General features: G+C 41.0%; 1 protein-coding gene across 1 annotated transcript; it reads right to left on the reverse strand.

Moving 5' to 3' along the window:
* Positions 1–1,710: 1,710 nt before the first annotated feature.
* On the reverse strand, positions 1,711–9,526 carry LOC111952856 (lipoprotein lipase). Its single transcript, XM_023971805.2, has 10 exons — positions 9,270–9,526; positions 7,875–8,056; positions 7,377–7,556; positions 5,635–5,746; positions 4,973–5,206; positions 4,442–4,687; positions 3,316–3,436; positions 2,891–3,073; positions 2,602–2,709; positions 1,711–2,467 (listed from the first exon to the last, which is right to left on the reverse strand). Exons 1-10 carry the CDS (start codon positions 9,361–9,363, stop codon positions 2,416–2,418), a joined length of 1,512 nt encoding a protein of 503 aa, XP_023827573.1. The 5' UTR covers positions 9,364–9,526; the 3' UTR covers positions 1,711–2,415.
* Positions 9,527–15,917: the final 6,391 nt, after the last annotated feature.

The raw sequence follows: 15,917 nt of genomic DNA on the forward strand, positions 1-15,917 counted from the left end.
GCTTAAACACATCAGTGTCATTCCTCAATCCGACTGTAATTGACCGGATGACAGAGGGTTTCCATGTTTTCGCCACATACTTTCAAGATATATCTTCTTAATCCATGAAAAATGTGTATTAATGAATGGATTAAAGCAAAATGTTGACAATGTGTCATCTATCTCATGTTGTTTTGTACAGTACTCACAGTAGTGAGTCATGGGAAAATACCTATCCTATCATGTTTCCTTATTTTTTGGATGGTCCAAATTCCAATAATTACCCAATAACCTCACTGTTTTTAAGGAATTCTACCATGTATTTCCAACTCAGGGAATTTGGGGTCCAAAACTATTTCTCTGTGTATTGCCACTATGTGTTGCGTAACTTGTTTTGGTATTTTAGGGTACTGATGATAGGCTCTAATGTGGATGTTGTGCTAATAGCACATGTCAGACGCAAGGTTTAATGAGCCGCAGGTGTCAGATTAGGCACAATGAGACCACTGTGTGTTAAGCACAGGAGTAATAACACTGCTATTACAACAGTAGCCATCCACATCAAATTATATATTATTTCTCTTTTGCTTGTTTGCAAATATTGATAATACCTGTGAATGACAACTGCCTCTATATTGATGGCACTAGGTTCAGCATGTGATCATATCAAGAGATTAAGAACGCCTTTTTGGTCAATTGTACTCAAGGTCCAACCGAAATTTGACTTCCGCATTTAACCCAACCCCTCCTAAAGACACACATACTGTACTTATAAAGTTTTGGAGAGGTGCGTGGGGCTGCCACACTGGGCGCCAGGGGAGCTGTTGTTGTTTGAGTTAAGTGCCTTGCTCAAGGGCACAATGGCAGGCAATGGCATCTAGGGTTTGATACCAGATTCCAGTTGCCAGCTCACTTCCCGACAAATTTTTCCCCATCAGACCCGGGATTCAAACTGGCAACCCTCCGGGTGCTGGTTCGCCTCGAACCACTAGACTACCTGCCGACTATATGCTTATATAGTCAGTCTTGTAAATTATGTATTGCCAACAATTATACACTATTGAGTGATGTTGACAGATTTTAATAATGTCCTAAGAATAGCTCCATGTTGTATCTAGTTACATGTTCTAGGGTTAGAATAAGATTTAAGGAATTCAAGAACACAATATGTAGATCAGGGGAGTAGTAAATCCAATAATACCCAGATGTATAATGTACTCACTTTATTAAAGTATCATGATTTTCCTTCATACAGTGCACTGCATTTCAGTTCATAAAAGTAAATGTACTCATCAGCTGGCATGGAGACCAATTTGATCAGTCTGTCCAAAGCCACACGTGTAAAATCCCAAAGCTTCATCTATAAAAACAAAGACAGCAATGGAAACTTGCCCAAATATATTACAGCTTAATATACAAATATATACAGGTACATTCAATAAATAGAATATGAAACATTATTGGGATGCATTATGACTATTATGTAGGGCTGTCTACCAATGTTTGCAAAGGCTCACAGATATGTTCTGTATTTAGTGTAGCATTTTGTTTGACCTTTCAAAAGGGCATGATTGACCAATAGGGTTAAGGTAATTGTTTCCACATAATTTTTGACCTATAAAGGAAGTTATAGAAGTTTTCAGGATATGCTAACTTCTGCTTGTGACCTCTATTCTTCTCAAGTCAAGTGGCCAATGAAATATTGATCTTAACACAACAATCCAGTTTGACTAGTTGTTGAATGATCAAATCGACTGACGTGGATTAACGCCCTTCAAGTGACCCATGCCAAACACAATAACCAAATGCACACAAAGAACAAGCAGGGAATTAATCTACAACAACTCATATATACTGTATAACACTGATTGAAAAGCCATGTACACGGATCACTGTAATATTCAACTCAGTAGACAGTGTCACCATCTTTGGTCCCTGTGGTGGTTAGTGGTTTAGGCATGATGTGACATTAGTGACATGACTATTATAGTGTGCATACCGAATGTGTCAAAAAGCTTTCATAAAAGCAGAAGCTATGTTAATCTCTTTGAATCAAAAGTTTGAATCGGAACTACCCAGTACAGGGTTAGAAATACATTGATGTGATTTGTATACATGAACACAGATGAAGGATTACAAAGATAATGTAGCAACGTTAGACAAAGTCAAAACCATGAAAAAGATGATTTTAGAATGACATTTGTAACACTATCCATCATGACGGTTAATAGAAGAAAAAGCCCATAAACTGACTCCCAGCACAGTGGATAAAGTGATATAGATTGTGCTTGGGGATGGAGATGACATGACAGAATGGAAGGCAGAAAACGGTACATGTCAGAGACTAACATCCCTTATCTTCTCTCCAGCACGTTCTCCCTGGCTTCATCCAGCTTTGGCTGTGGGGTGCAGTGCAGACTGTATTCAAGTGCTGCTTCATGCAGTGTTCTTCTTGAAGAGGCTTCCCTGCATCTTGAGCCTGTGCATCCTAAAGATAAGAGAAGAGAAAAAAAAGTTCACAAAAGAAAATGAGGAAGGAAGTTCTGAATCCTATCTTTGGATATGATAGATTTTTATGCAATCAAAGTTTCACAAAGTTTCAAAATGTTCTAGATTTCTTACGTTTTTTCTTTCCGGCTCATGTTGTCCTCTTTTGATTTGACAAAGACTGCGTCGTCTTTTCCTCTGACGAGGTAGGCAAACTCTCCATCTTTAGCGCTGAAGATCACCCTGGAGTCAGACAGTAAAGACTATCAGTAAAGCCTTCTGAAACATTTATCATACAACTTCAAAGACTGGCAATGTGAAAGATGATGTGCAGTGTCAAAGATATTCAAATATGGTACACAGTACTGCTGGGTTTTGATTGATTCATCTCATCAATTGGAATATTCAGTTCATCATAACTTACTTGGACTGAGTCTCCCCGGCCTTGACACGCATTTTGCGGATGTGGAAGTTGCTGTTACCCCACCAGTCAGACCAGCTGAAGTAAGCGTCTTTCTCCCAACGCAGCTTGACCATAAGCAGCTCCCCGATGTCCACGTCGGTGGTCAGCAGGAAGGACACAGTGCTGTTAGTGTTCAGGAAGGGCCTGAGGGGTCACACACAGGTCAACGGTTAGGGGGTCATTTTACCTTCTGTACTGTATACAGTACCCAGCTGAGGAGAGGCGACGAGATGTTATCTCTGGGGTTAATTATGTCAGTGTATGATATTTGTAAGTTTGGATATGTTTAGAAATTATATCAAGCATTTCTGGACAACTAAGTATATAAAAAATAAATAATAATAATAATGATTTTATTATTTTCTTTAATATCAGACTATACGTACATGATGTAGGGAATGTCTGTCTTCTCATCATGAGTTCCATACAGAGAGATTTTCATGGGCTGCTCAGTGTAGTCCAGTTTCTCGCTGCTGAAGAAATGCACCTTCACTTGGTAATGGAAAACTGGGGAAAGAATGACGGAGACCTTCATTTAGAACCACGCCACACACAGACGTCTGAAACCCTGAGTATGTTTGCCGATGCAAATACCTGCAGTGTGCCCGGTTGAGACATATTCTCCAACTGTTTGAAGTGTTTGTGGCATGTGGACATTATCCCATCACTGATGCCCACAGTTAAAGCTAAAGATCCTTATTCTGCTCCCACAGAACTGTAGTACCTCCATGATTATGACCTGTCTTTACATACCCATATTATTGCTTACTGCCATGACTAAGGGTGACTAAGGGTAGGAAAATGCTTAACTGCAGATTAAGCATTAACGAATAGAATTGGCATGTAAAGTATCCTCTAACTTTCCACCCTAAGCAATCACGCGCAGTGGTGTCAAGTTACCAAACTACTGAAATACTAATAGCCTCACTCTAATGTGACTTTCATGGCTTGCACCATAAACCTTGTTTTATCCCCCCTGCTTGTTTTGATTTGACCTTGATGCCACTAACGTATCAGATGTGTTAGACTGTGCCAATCCTACAATAGTGGGGTGAGGGGGGTGAAAAATGGACGCAGGCTGGACATATGTTATGGAATCTTTTATGGATAGGGAGTCAGGAGGGACTGATAAAGGAGGGACTTGTGTAGACTTCAGAAGTCACACTGTTTGAACAGGGTTATCTAGTACTGGTACAGTATGTGCACTGGGGGGCCGTTGTACTAATGTGACATACATGGCCTGGTAAAGAGACTCAGTGTTCAGTTAAAGCTCTCAAGGCCAGCTTGAGCTAAGCCTAGCTCCATGCCACCACTACCGTAACTACATTCAGACTTCTGGACCAATACATTGAGGATTTGGTAACAAATGTACATCAAGTCTTAACTTATGAAAATCTATTTTAGTGCTAGGGAATGAACCTTCTGTTGTGACAAAGATTAATCCAATTGTTCCTTTGTGCATGCGTGCTCTCTCATCCTAAAACAATTCCCCTACATCTCTCTCGCTCTTACGTTTGAAGGGCATCATCTCGCGGGTCTTGAGGTACATCTTGGTGCTCCGGGGCAGGCGGACCTTGTTGACGCCGTAGCCCACCTTGTTGCAACGGTTCTTGCGGCAGTTGAGACACATGCCCTTCATGAAGGCCTCCTTGGAGCTGCAGCGGTAGGCCATGCTCTGATGCTCTGCTGCATTCACCAGCGAGTCGATGAACAGGTGGATGGAGCGCTCGTGGGAACACTTCACAATCTGGTCCATATCTACACAGGACCCACATAAAACAACACCATTAGGACCATGATGACTGAATCACTGGCTGATTCTCTGATATACACCGGACTAACTGTGCAACCATGTCTGGGACATTTGCTTATTCAGACTTAAAGTTAAAGAAAAGTTAAGACATTGAAAATGACACTTTTAATGAGGTCAAAGTATCTGATGCAGCTATTCAAACTTAAAGGAACACGCCTCGTGAAGATTTACTACACTGTAATAACAGAGTGTGATTTTATTACATTGCAGTGTTAAATTACAGTACGTACTATGGATGCCTGTGGTGGCAATCATCATCATGGTGTTCTGCAGGTCACAGCCTGGCTGGAAGGTTCCTCCGTTGGGGTAGATGTCCACATGGCCCACCGGTCTCTGGATGCCGATGCTGCGGTCTGGGGAGCCCCGGGTGTTGGTGTGCAGGACGTCCACGAAGAGAGCATCATCAGGGGACAGGGTGCTCTGGGTGTCAGCGTGCTCAAAGGTCGGGCCGGCTGGGTCCAAACCTGGGAGACAGATGGAAGGAGAGAGAAGGGGGAAGTAGAGAGAGAGAGGGAGAGAGGGAGAGAACAGTCACAGTCCATCTGTAATACTGTACATGAGAACATGCAGGCAAAAGCCTCAGTGTGCTTCCAGCACTGAAGTAAAGCCACAATGTACTCAATGGATGTGATTATGGTGTTTAATGGTCTGCTGCCTCCAGGGCCTGATCTGGTTTAGGGATAAATATGTTAATATTCTAAGCAGGTCAAAGAGATTTCATAGTTGAGTAAACTTTATGGAGACAAATTCAGGGACTATTGAGGCTAAATTCATTGAGATAGAACTTGCATATGTAGGCCTATGCATGTATGTTTGCATCCATGGTACATGTAATGACAGACTGATAGACAAACAATAAAACCTCTTCAGCAGAGAAGGACTGTCTGCTCACCTGTGATCCTGCTGACTTTGTGGTTGGTGAGGAGACCGGCGATGCCGGCTACATGAGCCCCCAGACTGTATCCCAGCAGATGTATCCTCTCCCAGGGGTAGTCCAGTGTTTTCTGACAAGAAGGAAAACAAACATGGTTTATTCCTAATTCCTAAACTGTCAAGTGTGTTGTGACTGTGTAAAGACTTAGCTGTAAAACCTCTTACGCCATGGTTATGCGATGCTAACACCCTTTCAAGTATATTCTGTTCCGTCAGTTATACTGTCCGCTTTCACATGTAACCATTTCAGGCGGTTTATCATACCAATGTGTCCTCCCTCGCCCTAAAGTATTTTTCTAGCAGAGGATATGCTTCACTAGCTCCACGTGCCGCTTCTATCAATAATGTTCTGTGTAATGATGTGGATCAACAACATGGCAGTAAAAAGCCTTTATGAGGCATACAAATCAGAACCAGGAGGAAAACACATCCACAACTCTGACTTCTAAAACATTGCATCACCAGTAATATACAGTATACTGAACAAAAACATAAACGCAACACGCATTCATTTCACAGATTTGACTGAGTTACAGTTCATATAAGGAAATCAGTCATTTGAAATACATTTATTAGGGCCTAATCTATCGATTTCACATCACTGGGAATACAGATATGCATCTGTTGGTCACAGATATCTTTTTTTTTTTTTTTATTGCCTCACAATGGGCCTCGTCACAGTATCTCGTCACAGTATCTTTGTGCATTTAAATTGCCATCGATAAAATGCAATTGTGTTCATTCTCCGTAGCTTATGCATGCCCATACTACAAACCCACCGCCACCATGGGGAACTCTGTTCACCAGGTTGTCATCAGTAAACCACTCGCCCAGATGACGCCATACATGTGGTCTGCGGTTGTGAGGCCAGTTGGACATACTGCCAAATTCTCTAAAACGACGATGGAGGTGGCTTACGGTAGAGAAATTAACATTATATTTTCTGGCAACAGCACTGGTGGACATTCCTGTAGTCAGCATGCCAATTACACGTGACAAAACTGCACATTTTAGAGTGGCATTTTATTGTCCCCAGCACAAGGTGCACCTGTGTACGGATCATGCTGTTTCTTGATATGCCAAACCTGTCAGGGGGTTGGATTAACTTGGCAAAGGAGAAATGCTCACTAACATGGATGTAAACAAATGTGTGCACAACATTTTAGAGAAATAAGCTTTTTGTGACTATGGAACATTTCTGGGATATTTTATTTAAGCTCATGAAACATGGGATAAACAATCTACATGTTGCGTTTATATTTTTGTTCAGTGTATTTTTAATAACTAGATCGATTCCAAACTTCAGATGCAACTTTTGTTCAACTCACCCATTTACACTACTGCCTGAAAGTCTGATCTCAAGTTAGAAATCAGGCCATTGTGTGAAGCTTATATTTAAGCAATAAGGGCCGAGGGGGTGTTGTATATAGCCAATATACCACGACTAAGGGCAGTCCTTAGCACGACGCAACGCTGAGTGCCTGGATACAGCCCTTAGCTGTGGTATATTACCAATGTCAGGTGCCTTATTGCTATTATAAACTGGTTACCAAATTAATTAGAGCTTTAAATTTTTTTTTGACATAACCGTGGTATACGGTCTGATATACCACGGCTTTCGGCCAATCAGCATTCAGGCTCGAACCACCCAGTTAATATTATATTATTTCCTGTGTTCACAGTGACCTTGAGATCACTTACCTGCAGCCAGTTGACAAACTTGGCCACGTCTCTGCCCACCAGCTTGGTGTAAGCGGCGGAGGTAGGGTAGTGCTGCTGGGCCCGGGTCAGCCAGTCCACCACGATAACGTTGGCCTTGGGCTCCCTCTCATACAGCGCTGTCACCAGCTTAGGGACCCAGCTCTCAAACAGCCCTGTGACCTGGAGGAGACACAGTTCTGGGGTCAGTGGCTGGCGTGACCCACTGTGGCCCTATCCCCCATTGTCTGCTCACTGCACTGATTGAAGACCAGCCAAGTGTCAGCACTTTAACACATGAATGAGCACTGGAGCGTTATAACTAGGGACAGTGGGAGGCTTCTCATCATGCATCTAGTTATCATTGCTGAATCTATTTTTAGGGACAATTATTGTTGAGTTAATTCGCTCATAATATAAACAATACAGCTTATTCAAATGATGGTAAACAATTTATGCTTTAGTGGTAATCAATCATAATAGAATGTCAAAGCTTTTTACCGTCCATCCATGAATAACCACAAACGTCTGAGTCTCAGAGTTGAATTCACACTCTGGGATGGTTAAGGGCTGGCCAGGAACAATGTAGCACAGGTCATCATCTGGTACCTCAGCGGTTCTCAGGGAGAACTTGGATACAATGTCAGTGAAGTCCTCAAGCCATTCAGTAGAGTTGTTGTTACCTGCATGAGTGATGATTTTGACATTTTTTTGGTCATTTAGCAGGCACTCTTATCTAGAGCAATTTACAGGACAAATTAGTGTTAAGTGCCTTGCTCAACGGCACTAGAAATTCAAAGCCTTTACCACTACCAAAAATGTACTTCTGATTTGCATGACAAATCAGATCCAGCATCTACAATTCCTTTCAAGGAAACAAATTCCAGTATTTTTTATTGGATCTTTCAAGTGGTGGCAATTCAGCTTTTTATATTCACACACTGACTATCTTGGAAGAAAATAATTACAAAACACAATCTGCAGAATCTATCAGTTTATCAATTGGTATAATCTAGTCCAATTAACAGCATGATAAAATATATCATGAAACGTTTTAACAGTCAAGTGTCGCCCCCTTTTGCCACTTGCATTTCTACCAACCAAACATTCATTCATGATTCCACATTTTCTAGTAATACTATTTCACACAAAACAAATCACAAATAAGCCTATCGACCACATTAAATATTGAATATAATGTTAATTATAATATATATATATATATATATATATATATATATATATATATATATATATGTGTGTGTTATTATGCAAAAATGTGTCAAACAAATGGAAAATAGTTATTTTGCATAACAAAATGCTAACATATTTTAGTTCTCAAAGTATTGTTGTAATTGCACTTGAATTTGCAAATAATTATCTGCCATGAAAATGCCTCATTTTCTTTCTGATCGAATTCTTGTTGTTGTTGCAATGGTTGGAAAGAGCTCCCACTGCGCACCCTAAAAGAGTGGGGTAGGTAGGTCTGACAACTTTATAAACTATTTTCTGGGTTACTATGGGTCAGTTGGAGATGGCTGCACCAATTATACTCCTTCCAGGTGGCTTGAGAGTTTATTTTATGGCAGAAATTCAACTAGGAGCGGACTGGGACCAGAAATCAGCCCTGGCATTTCTAACACACCATACCATTATTTTTCTTGAGGCCCTCACACTGGACCAATTTTTCCTTGAGGAACCCATAATTATACTTTTGTGCAAAAAAACAAACAAGTTAGACAGGCCCACTGGACAAAAAAACTTGACCAACCCATCTGGCATTTGCCCGTAATGTCAGATGGCTAGTCAGCCCCCAGGAAAATAATGTATTTATTTAACCTCTCTCTAACAAAGCCAAAGTCAGCTCTACAAACAGGACACATATCCCTTACTTACCAAAAAGTGTTTGTTCTGGTGTACTTGAAAAAGATGCACAGATATTTGCAAGAATTATCCAAACGGTGACCAAATAGGTATTTTCTTTTCCCATATTATTGTTGATATAGAGGTTTCTCTGTTAAGTCCCGAATGAAAAGTTCCTTGAAAATTGGTTCAGGAGTAGTAGATCCAATTGTATAAGTCAGTAGGAACACAGCTCCGGTTAAAAACTGTGGTCTGACTGTGATCAGAGAGTAAACTTTCTTACGAAGTCTGCCACAATTGCCGCCCAAGTTGTCTTTAAGAGAGGCTCATTTGAATAAACAAACTCCATTGGTCTGAAATAAGTGGGCTGGTTCCAAATGCAAAATTGCAACAAAAATCGTTCGCAACTCTGTGCCTTCACCAATGCGCATTAAATGTGGAAATGTTATATTTCTGTTCTATAGCTTTCACTTGTAATCCTTCATTTCAGAATAATATCTTGTCATGGTTAGAATATGTTCACCAAATTGATTTACTTGCTATTTCCTTTGAGATTCAATGCTTTAGCCTAATTCGTTTTAAACTTTTTTTCAATATATTTTTTCGTAAAATAAAAAAATGTAAAACTTTTATTCGTCAGAAATGGGCTTCTATAGGTGTGTGAGCTATGCAGTCGCTACAATCTCATGCTCCAGTTTATTGCTCTTCTGTGATTCAGGCCTACCAGACACAATGCAGCAAACTAGAGTGTTTCATAAAACACATGTGCCTTGTTAAAATGTCATTTGAGAGGAACCAGTGACATCGTCTTAAGTAACAATGCGTTTTCCCCCGCAATATTTATGAATCGTAATATATGTATGTCCAATTATATCTCGATCTATCTCTATATAGCGAAAAGTTATACGTTTTGTGTGTAGGATTCTGCTAAATGCAGAGACACTATTGGTGCTGAAAGAACTTGCCTACTAATATTTATTCAATAAAATGTGTCAATATCATTTGAAATGTACTTGCATAATGTCATATTTGTGGTATGCTATAACTCGTTTAAATCCGTTATAAAATATATCCTAATAGGCTATACTTTAAAACTCGAAAATATGTTGCATTGATCTTACAGGGATTACAGAATTGATGTGTCTTACACTCTTGGCACTTGCCTTTACTGAGAACGACGTGGTGGACACCATGTGAAGGAGAAGGGCAATGGGTGTGTTGTGTAAGCAAGCCCCTTCTCTCATTGGTCGATCAGCTGAATTTGGAAACAATGACAAATCTCGATTGACTCACAAATGATACAAGACTGTCTCACAGTGTCTTGTGAGTGTGCCTGCATACCAGATCTGTGTGGAAATTCTGAAGGACATATTTCAATGCGTTATGTTAATTTATGCAGTACTAAACTCCACAAAGCAGTCTCTTCCCACTGGGCACACTGGTTGAATCAACCTTGTTTTCATGTAATTTCAATGAAATTAAATTTACATTTACATTTAAGTCATTTAGCTGACGCTCTTATCCAGAGCGACTTACAAATTGGAAAGTTCATACATATTCATCCTGGCCCCCCCGTGGGGAATGAACCCACAACCCTGGCGTTGCAAGCGCCATGCTCTACCAACTGAGCCACACGGGAAATAACTTGAACCAACATGGAATAGACATTGAATTGATGTCTGTGCCCACTGGGTTGGCTGGGTTGGCATTGGGTTGGCATACTCCAATAAATAACTCATTTAATTGGACTATGAAAACCAGATGTTTAAAACACAATTTATATAGTATGTTGGCAGCTGAACAGTTTTAAGGTTCTATTAACTTTAATCTTTTTTGCATGTAGCACAAAATAAATTGTGAGATTGAAATTACACTGGGGGAGAGGCAGTGGTGTGGGTGGGAAATTAGTGTGACCAGTATGACTGGTGTTATGAACAGAGAATATATAACTCATGTCTGGACAGAGAGTGATGCATGCCAATTGTCTTCTCCTCCACATTTGTCTGGTACATCAGGCAAAACATATTAACCTGAGGGTCAACTTGACATAACTTGATGAGAGAGCAATAACATGTACTGTTTGATTGTATATAATGTCATATTATTGATCTATAGCCTGTCCACTGACTAGAGAACATGTCAAACCTGGATCTCACTCTGGAGGAATATTGTTTCACTAAATCTTAGAATCTGTAGGAAGAAATGCCATAAAATAGATTAAACCCGCGGTCAGAGGAGCATGTATGAACATGTACAGTACTATTTATCTGGGAGGCTTTGTGCTTTGCCCTCGCTACAAAAGTACCCACATATGAATCTGAGTTGACCTTTAGGGAGGATCTGTGTATCTAATGTGTACAGTAACTTATACAGACAGGGCCGGCCCAAGGCATAAGTGAGATAAGTGACCACTTGGGGCTCCGTAGAGCAAGGGGGCCTCAGACCCCAAAATAAATGCATTTTCAACTTACTGTTGAGCTATAAAAGCAGAATACACTAGGTGCAATTTGGTTGTACACATCTGTTGTTCTCTTGTTATGGCAGTTACTGACAGTCACTCAATTGGACCATGTCAGCAAAACATTTCTAGATTGGTAAATTAGTTTAGCCAGCTATCTAAACTTGTAGTAATCATGGTCAAATTACCTACCAGGCACACAGGGCACTTGCCCAGGGGCAAGGTGAAAAATGTGCCGATGTGCACTTGAGCAAGGCATTTAACCCTAATTGCTCCAGGGTTGCTGTTGATAATGGCACACCCTGGCCGTGACCCCACTGTTCGAGGAATAAAGGACATGGCATAACTCATGGAAAAATTTGTAGAATTGAAGGAAATTATCTTWAAAAACTACAAGAATTTCTCTCCACCCTATGACAAAATGTGTAGAATTGCTGGAAATTAGCGATAAAACTGCATTTTTTGCTCTGCCCCATGACAAAATGAGTAGAATTGCATAAAATATTTAATGAAATTGATAAATCTTCTCTCCACCCCATGACAAAATCTGTAGAATTGCAGCAAACCTGTTTTAAAACTTTTCTTCTCTCTGCTTTTAAAAGTGGGGCCACTAAAATGTTTTGCCCATGAGGTATCCAGGGCCCCAAAAAAGGCTAGGACTGGCCCTGTATACAGATCACCTTATGTAACCAGTAAAACTGAGATTTGTGGAGAAATATCAACTCTGTACTTAGGAATGCATATTGTATTTAGATGTGACATTTTCCGAATGCAAATACAGCATTGCTGGCAAAATATGGACCAATGATAAACTACACGTTTTCTGGTAATCATTCAATAACCTTTCTCATTACAAATATAACACACTGTTTCTTTGAATTGTCTCTGGTTATGTGCATGACTAACTAAGGGAATTGATGCTTAGGGCTACCAATGTGCCCAACCCAGTGTTTAAGATGGGAGTGATGCCTAGCCTTGATCTGTGATGTCTAACCCACTGAAGACACGTTGTAATTAAGGAGAAGGATGCCTATTGGCTGTGCTCCCCCTATATCTCCCTAATCTCAGACAGACTATACACTGTGGTTGTCATCTTTGCCCAAGGGGAAGCATATTGATAGAAGATAAGGCAGAAATGTAAGCATGACTGTGCAATACACAATACTCACCTCTGGGATTTCCTGACAACACTGAGGATAAGTCTACTTGTGTCTTCATTGGTATGATTAACATGGAGACCCACATTTCCCAACAACCACTTCAGAGAGGATAAATAATGGCAGTCGCACCATGTGGAGACAGCTGGAAAGAGGAAGAGATATTTATTTATTTTCCCTTTTGTACTATAACTATTTGCACATCGCTACAACACTGTATATAGACATAATATGCCATTTGAAATGTCTTTATTATTTTGGACCTTGTGTGAGTGTAATATTTACTGTTCACTTTTTATTGTTTATTTCACTTTTGTTTATCCATTTCAGTTGCTTTGGCAATGTAAACATATGTTTTCCATGCCAATAAAGCCCCCTGAATTGAATTGACAGAGACACAGAGAGAGCGTGAGAGAGAGAACAGACAGACAGGAAGGCAGACAGAGACATACAGGCAAGCAAACAGACAGACAGAGAGAACCAAGCAGCCAGCCAGCCAGATATATAGCTAAGCAGTCAGACAAACATAGTGCCAGATAGATGGGGGCGTATTGGAGTCTGTACAGGTCTAATATCACAGTTTGGTGTCATGCAGTCCTTTGTCTCTTATTAGCTTGGCTTTGACCGTGAGTTCTGCTGAGGAAATTAAAGGCTCACTGCGAGTTCACAGCATCTGGACAAAACAGATCAATTTCCTGTCAGTTTGTGTCCAAAAAGCCGGACATCCAGAATAGAGCAAATAGTTATCTTTGCATGAAAACAGCATGCGCGACCTACAACAACAAACATGACCATTCTGTGACATTATTCTGTATAGTTTGATTGCAGCCATGGCCATGCTAGAAACTCCAGTCTAAAAAGCCTGCAGCTCTGTCTAGGAGGTCAACGAGCTAGGTCAGCATTAATTACTAACATTTACATTAGTAATAAATACTTAATTATAAACATTTATATGTAGTGAATACTGCTCCATCTGGTCTCCTCTCTCTCTCTGCACCACACAAACGCGCATAGGTACTCCAGCTGAGTTTGCAGTCAGTCCATTGTTTATAAGAACTGTTCAACCCTCCTCAAAAGAGCCATATGCATCAAACACCCCACTGCCAAGGTGTCCAGCATCCTCATGCTAAACCCCCATCTGATTACTCACAGATTGGATACGCTGTGGGAAAACTGTAAACAAGTAAAAACTTGTCTTAATTACTTAGCACGATGAAACACAAATACGTTTCAGGAGGAAGCCAGCAGGAAGGTGTGTACAGCGCTGTATGGCTGCAGGACTTTGGTTTCCACATGAAGGGACTGTACTCTATCTATTCTTTGCTTTAGCTGTGGGCCAAGCTGTACGTCCATGCCCTTTGGTCTTATGATGTGTAATAAGTAAACTGTCTGTGATGTACTCCAGTGGATTCAGCATTTTTCCACACTACACTCTTAGAAAAAATAATTCCTAAAGAGTTCTTCAGCTGTCCCCATAGGAGAACCCTTTTTGGTTCCAGGTAGAAAGATGTTAGGTTCCATGTAGAACCCTCTACATTAAACAGCCTACATTAAACCTGCCACCTCACCTCACTCCAGACCCCCGACCCGTATATCCATCTGCCAGGGACCCCTGCCTGCCTGTCCTAGTATGGCACAACACCAACACATGTTGGCCCTCTGCCCTGGACCTTGACCTTGAACGAGGGAGGGAGGGTAGAGGAGAGGGACTCTTACAGTAGAAATCCCTGCACAAAACAGTGAGGTTTGATTGCTGAGTGAAAATGGTCACATAGCATAATTCTTTTGCAGATGTGTCCTGCATACTGATTTCTTTATCTGAAAGTGAGTTTGTAGTATTTCCAGCCGCTCTCCGTATCACCATGACCAAGACACAATAGGAAAAGATTGAGGTGCTGCTAAGGCCTTGAGACCAGCCCAGCTGAGTTGGAATGTAAAAAACACGAGTCACCATTTAAACCAGGGGTGTCGAACTCATTCCATGTAGGGCCCAGTGTCTGCACGTTTTTTTCCTTCTTTCAATTAAGACCTATACAACCAAGTGAGGGGAGTTCCTTACTAATTAGTGGCCTTATTTCATAAATCAAGTACAAGGGAGGAGTGAAAACCCACAGACACTCAGCCCTCCATGGAATGAGTTTGACATACTGCTTTATAACAACCCCCATGGCTTAACTCAGTGGGACAAAGAGCTCGCCAGCTTGTAGTCCTAAAACCCGGAAATCAGTTACCTCTGGTTCGTTCAGCCATCCCTATGGGCAAAATGAATGGAGAAATACGTTTTGTTCTATGAGATAATATCGGTCAGTTAACATGACCTTTATGAATTGTGAAGCCTTTATGTGGAGAAACATTGGAGCGAGAAAGAAAGAAAATGACTCTCCTATTTCCTCCCTCCGTCCTGACATGACATGAAGGAAATGGCCATGTTCTGTCCTCAGGCTGTGTACTGTATGGAGGCTGAGTGACAATGTGTATGTCTGTGTCTAAATGTGTGGTGTCACGTGCGTGGGGGCATCTTGTGGTGTGTGTGTGTGTCGTGTGATGTGTGTGTGTGTGTGTGTGTGTGTGTGTGTGTGTGGTGTGTGTGTGTGTGTGTGTGTGTGTGTGTGTGTGTGTATATATACATATATATATATACATATATATATTAATATATATATACACATGTGTGTGTGTGTATATGTCTCTAAAGTATGGTTTCCCCTTTATAGTGTAGAAGAGTAGGTAAAGTGCAGGGACATTGAGCCTTGCAGGGGGGAACCAGTTTGCCTCTAATAAGAACCAGACTGTTCTGTAAGTCCACTCCGCCTCATCCTCATTCCACTTATACAATGCAAACCAGTGGTGTAAACCAGTGATGTAAACCAGTGATGTGTACAGTCCACCGTGAGCTGAATGAACAGTCCTTAGGAGTTAGTTATGACTGTGAGACAACTACAGTACAGCTGCAGTTATATAGGTAAAACCTTATTCTACAATCTACATGCCGATGTACGCTACCTCCCCCACTCAGTTTCCGCTTGGTATATACCCCCCGACATCACACAACACACACACACACAC

Source organism: Salvelinus sp. IW2-2015, linkage group LG26 (genome assembly GCF_002910315.2).
Source record: "Salvelinus sp. IW2-2015 linkage group LG26, ASM291031v2, whole genome shotgun sequence".
Taxonomy (NCBI): Eukaryota; Metazoa; Chordata; class Actinopteri; order Salmoniformes; family Salmonidae; genus Salvelinus; species Salvelinus sp. IW2-2015.

Excerpts from the sequence above, each read along its gene's own strand:
- LOC111952856 (XM_023971805.2), bottom strand. The coding sequence starts at position 9,363 with ATGGGAAAAGAAAATACCTATTTGGTCACCGTTTGGATAATTCTTGCA. Across the intron at positions 8,057-9,269 it reads ACCAGAACAAACACTTTTTG|GTAACAACAACTCTACTGAA; the intron begins GTAAGTAAGGGA and ends TCACTCATGCAG. Across the intron at positions 7,557-7,874 it reads TGGTTATTCATGGATGGACG|GTCACAGGGCTGTTTGAGAG; the intron begins GTAAAAAGCTTT and ends TGTCTCCTCCAG.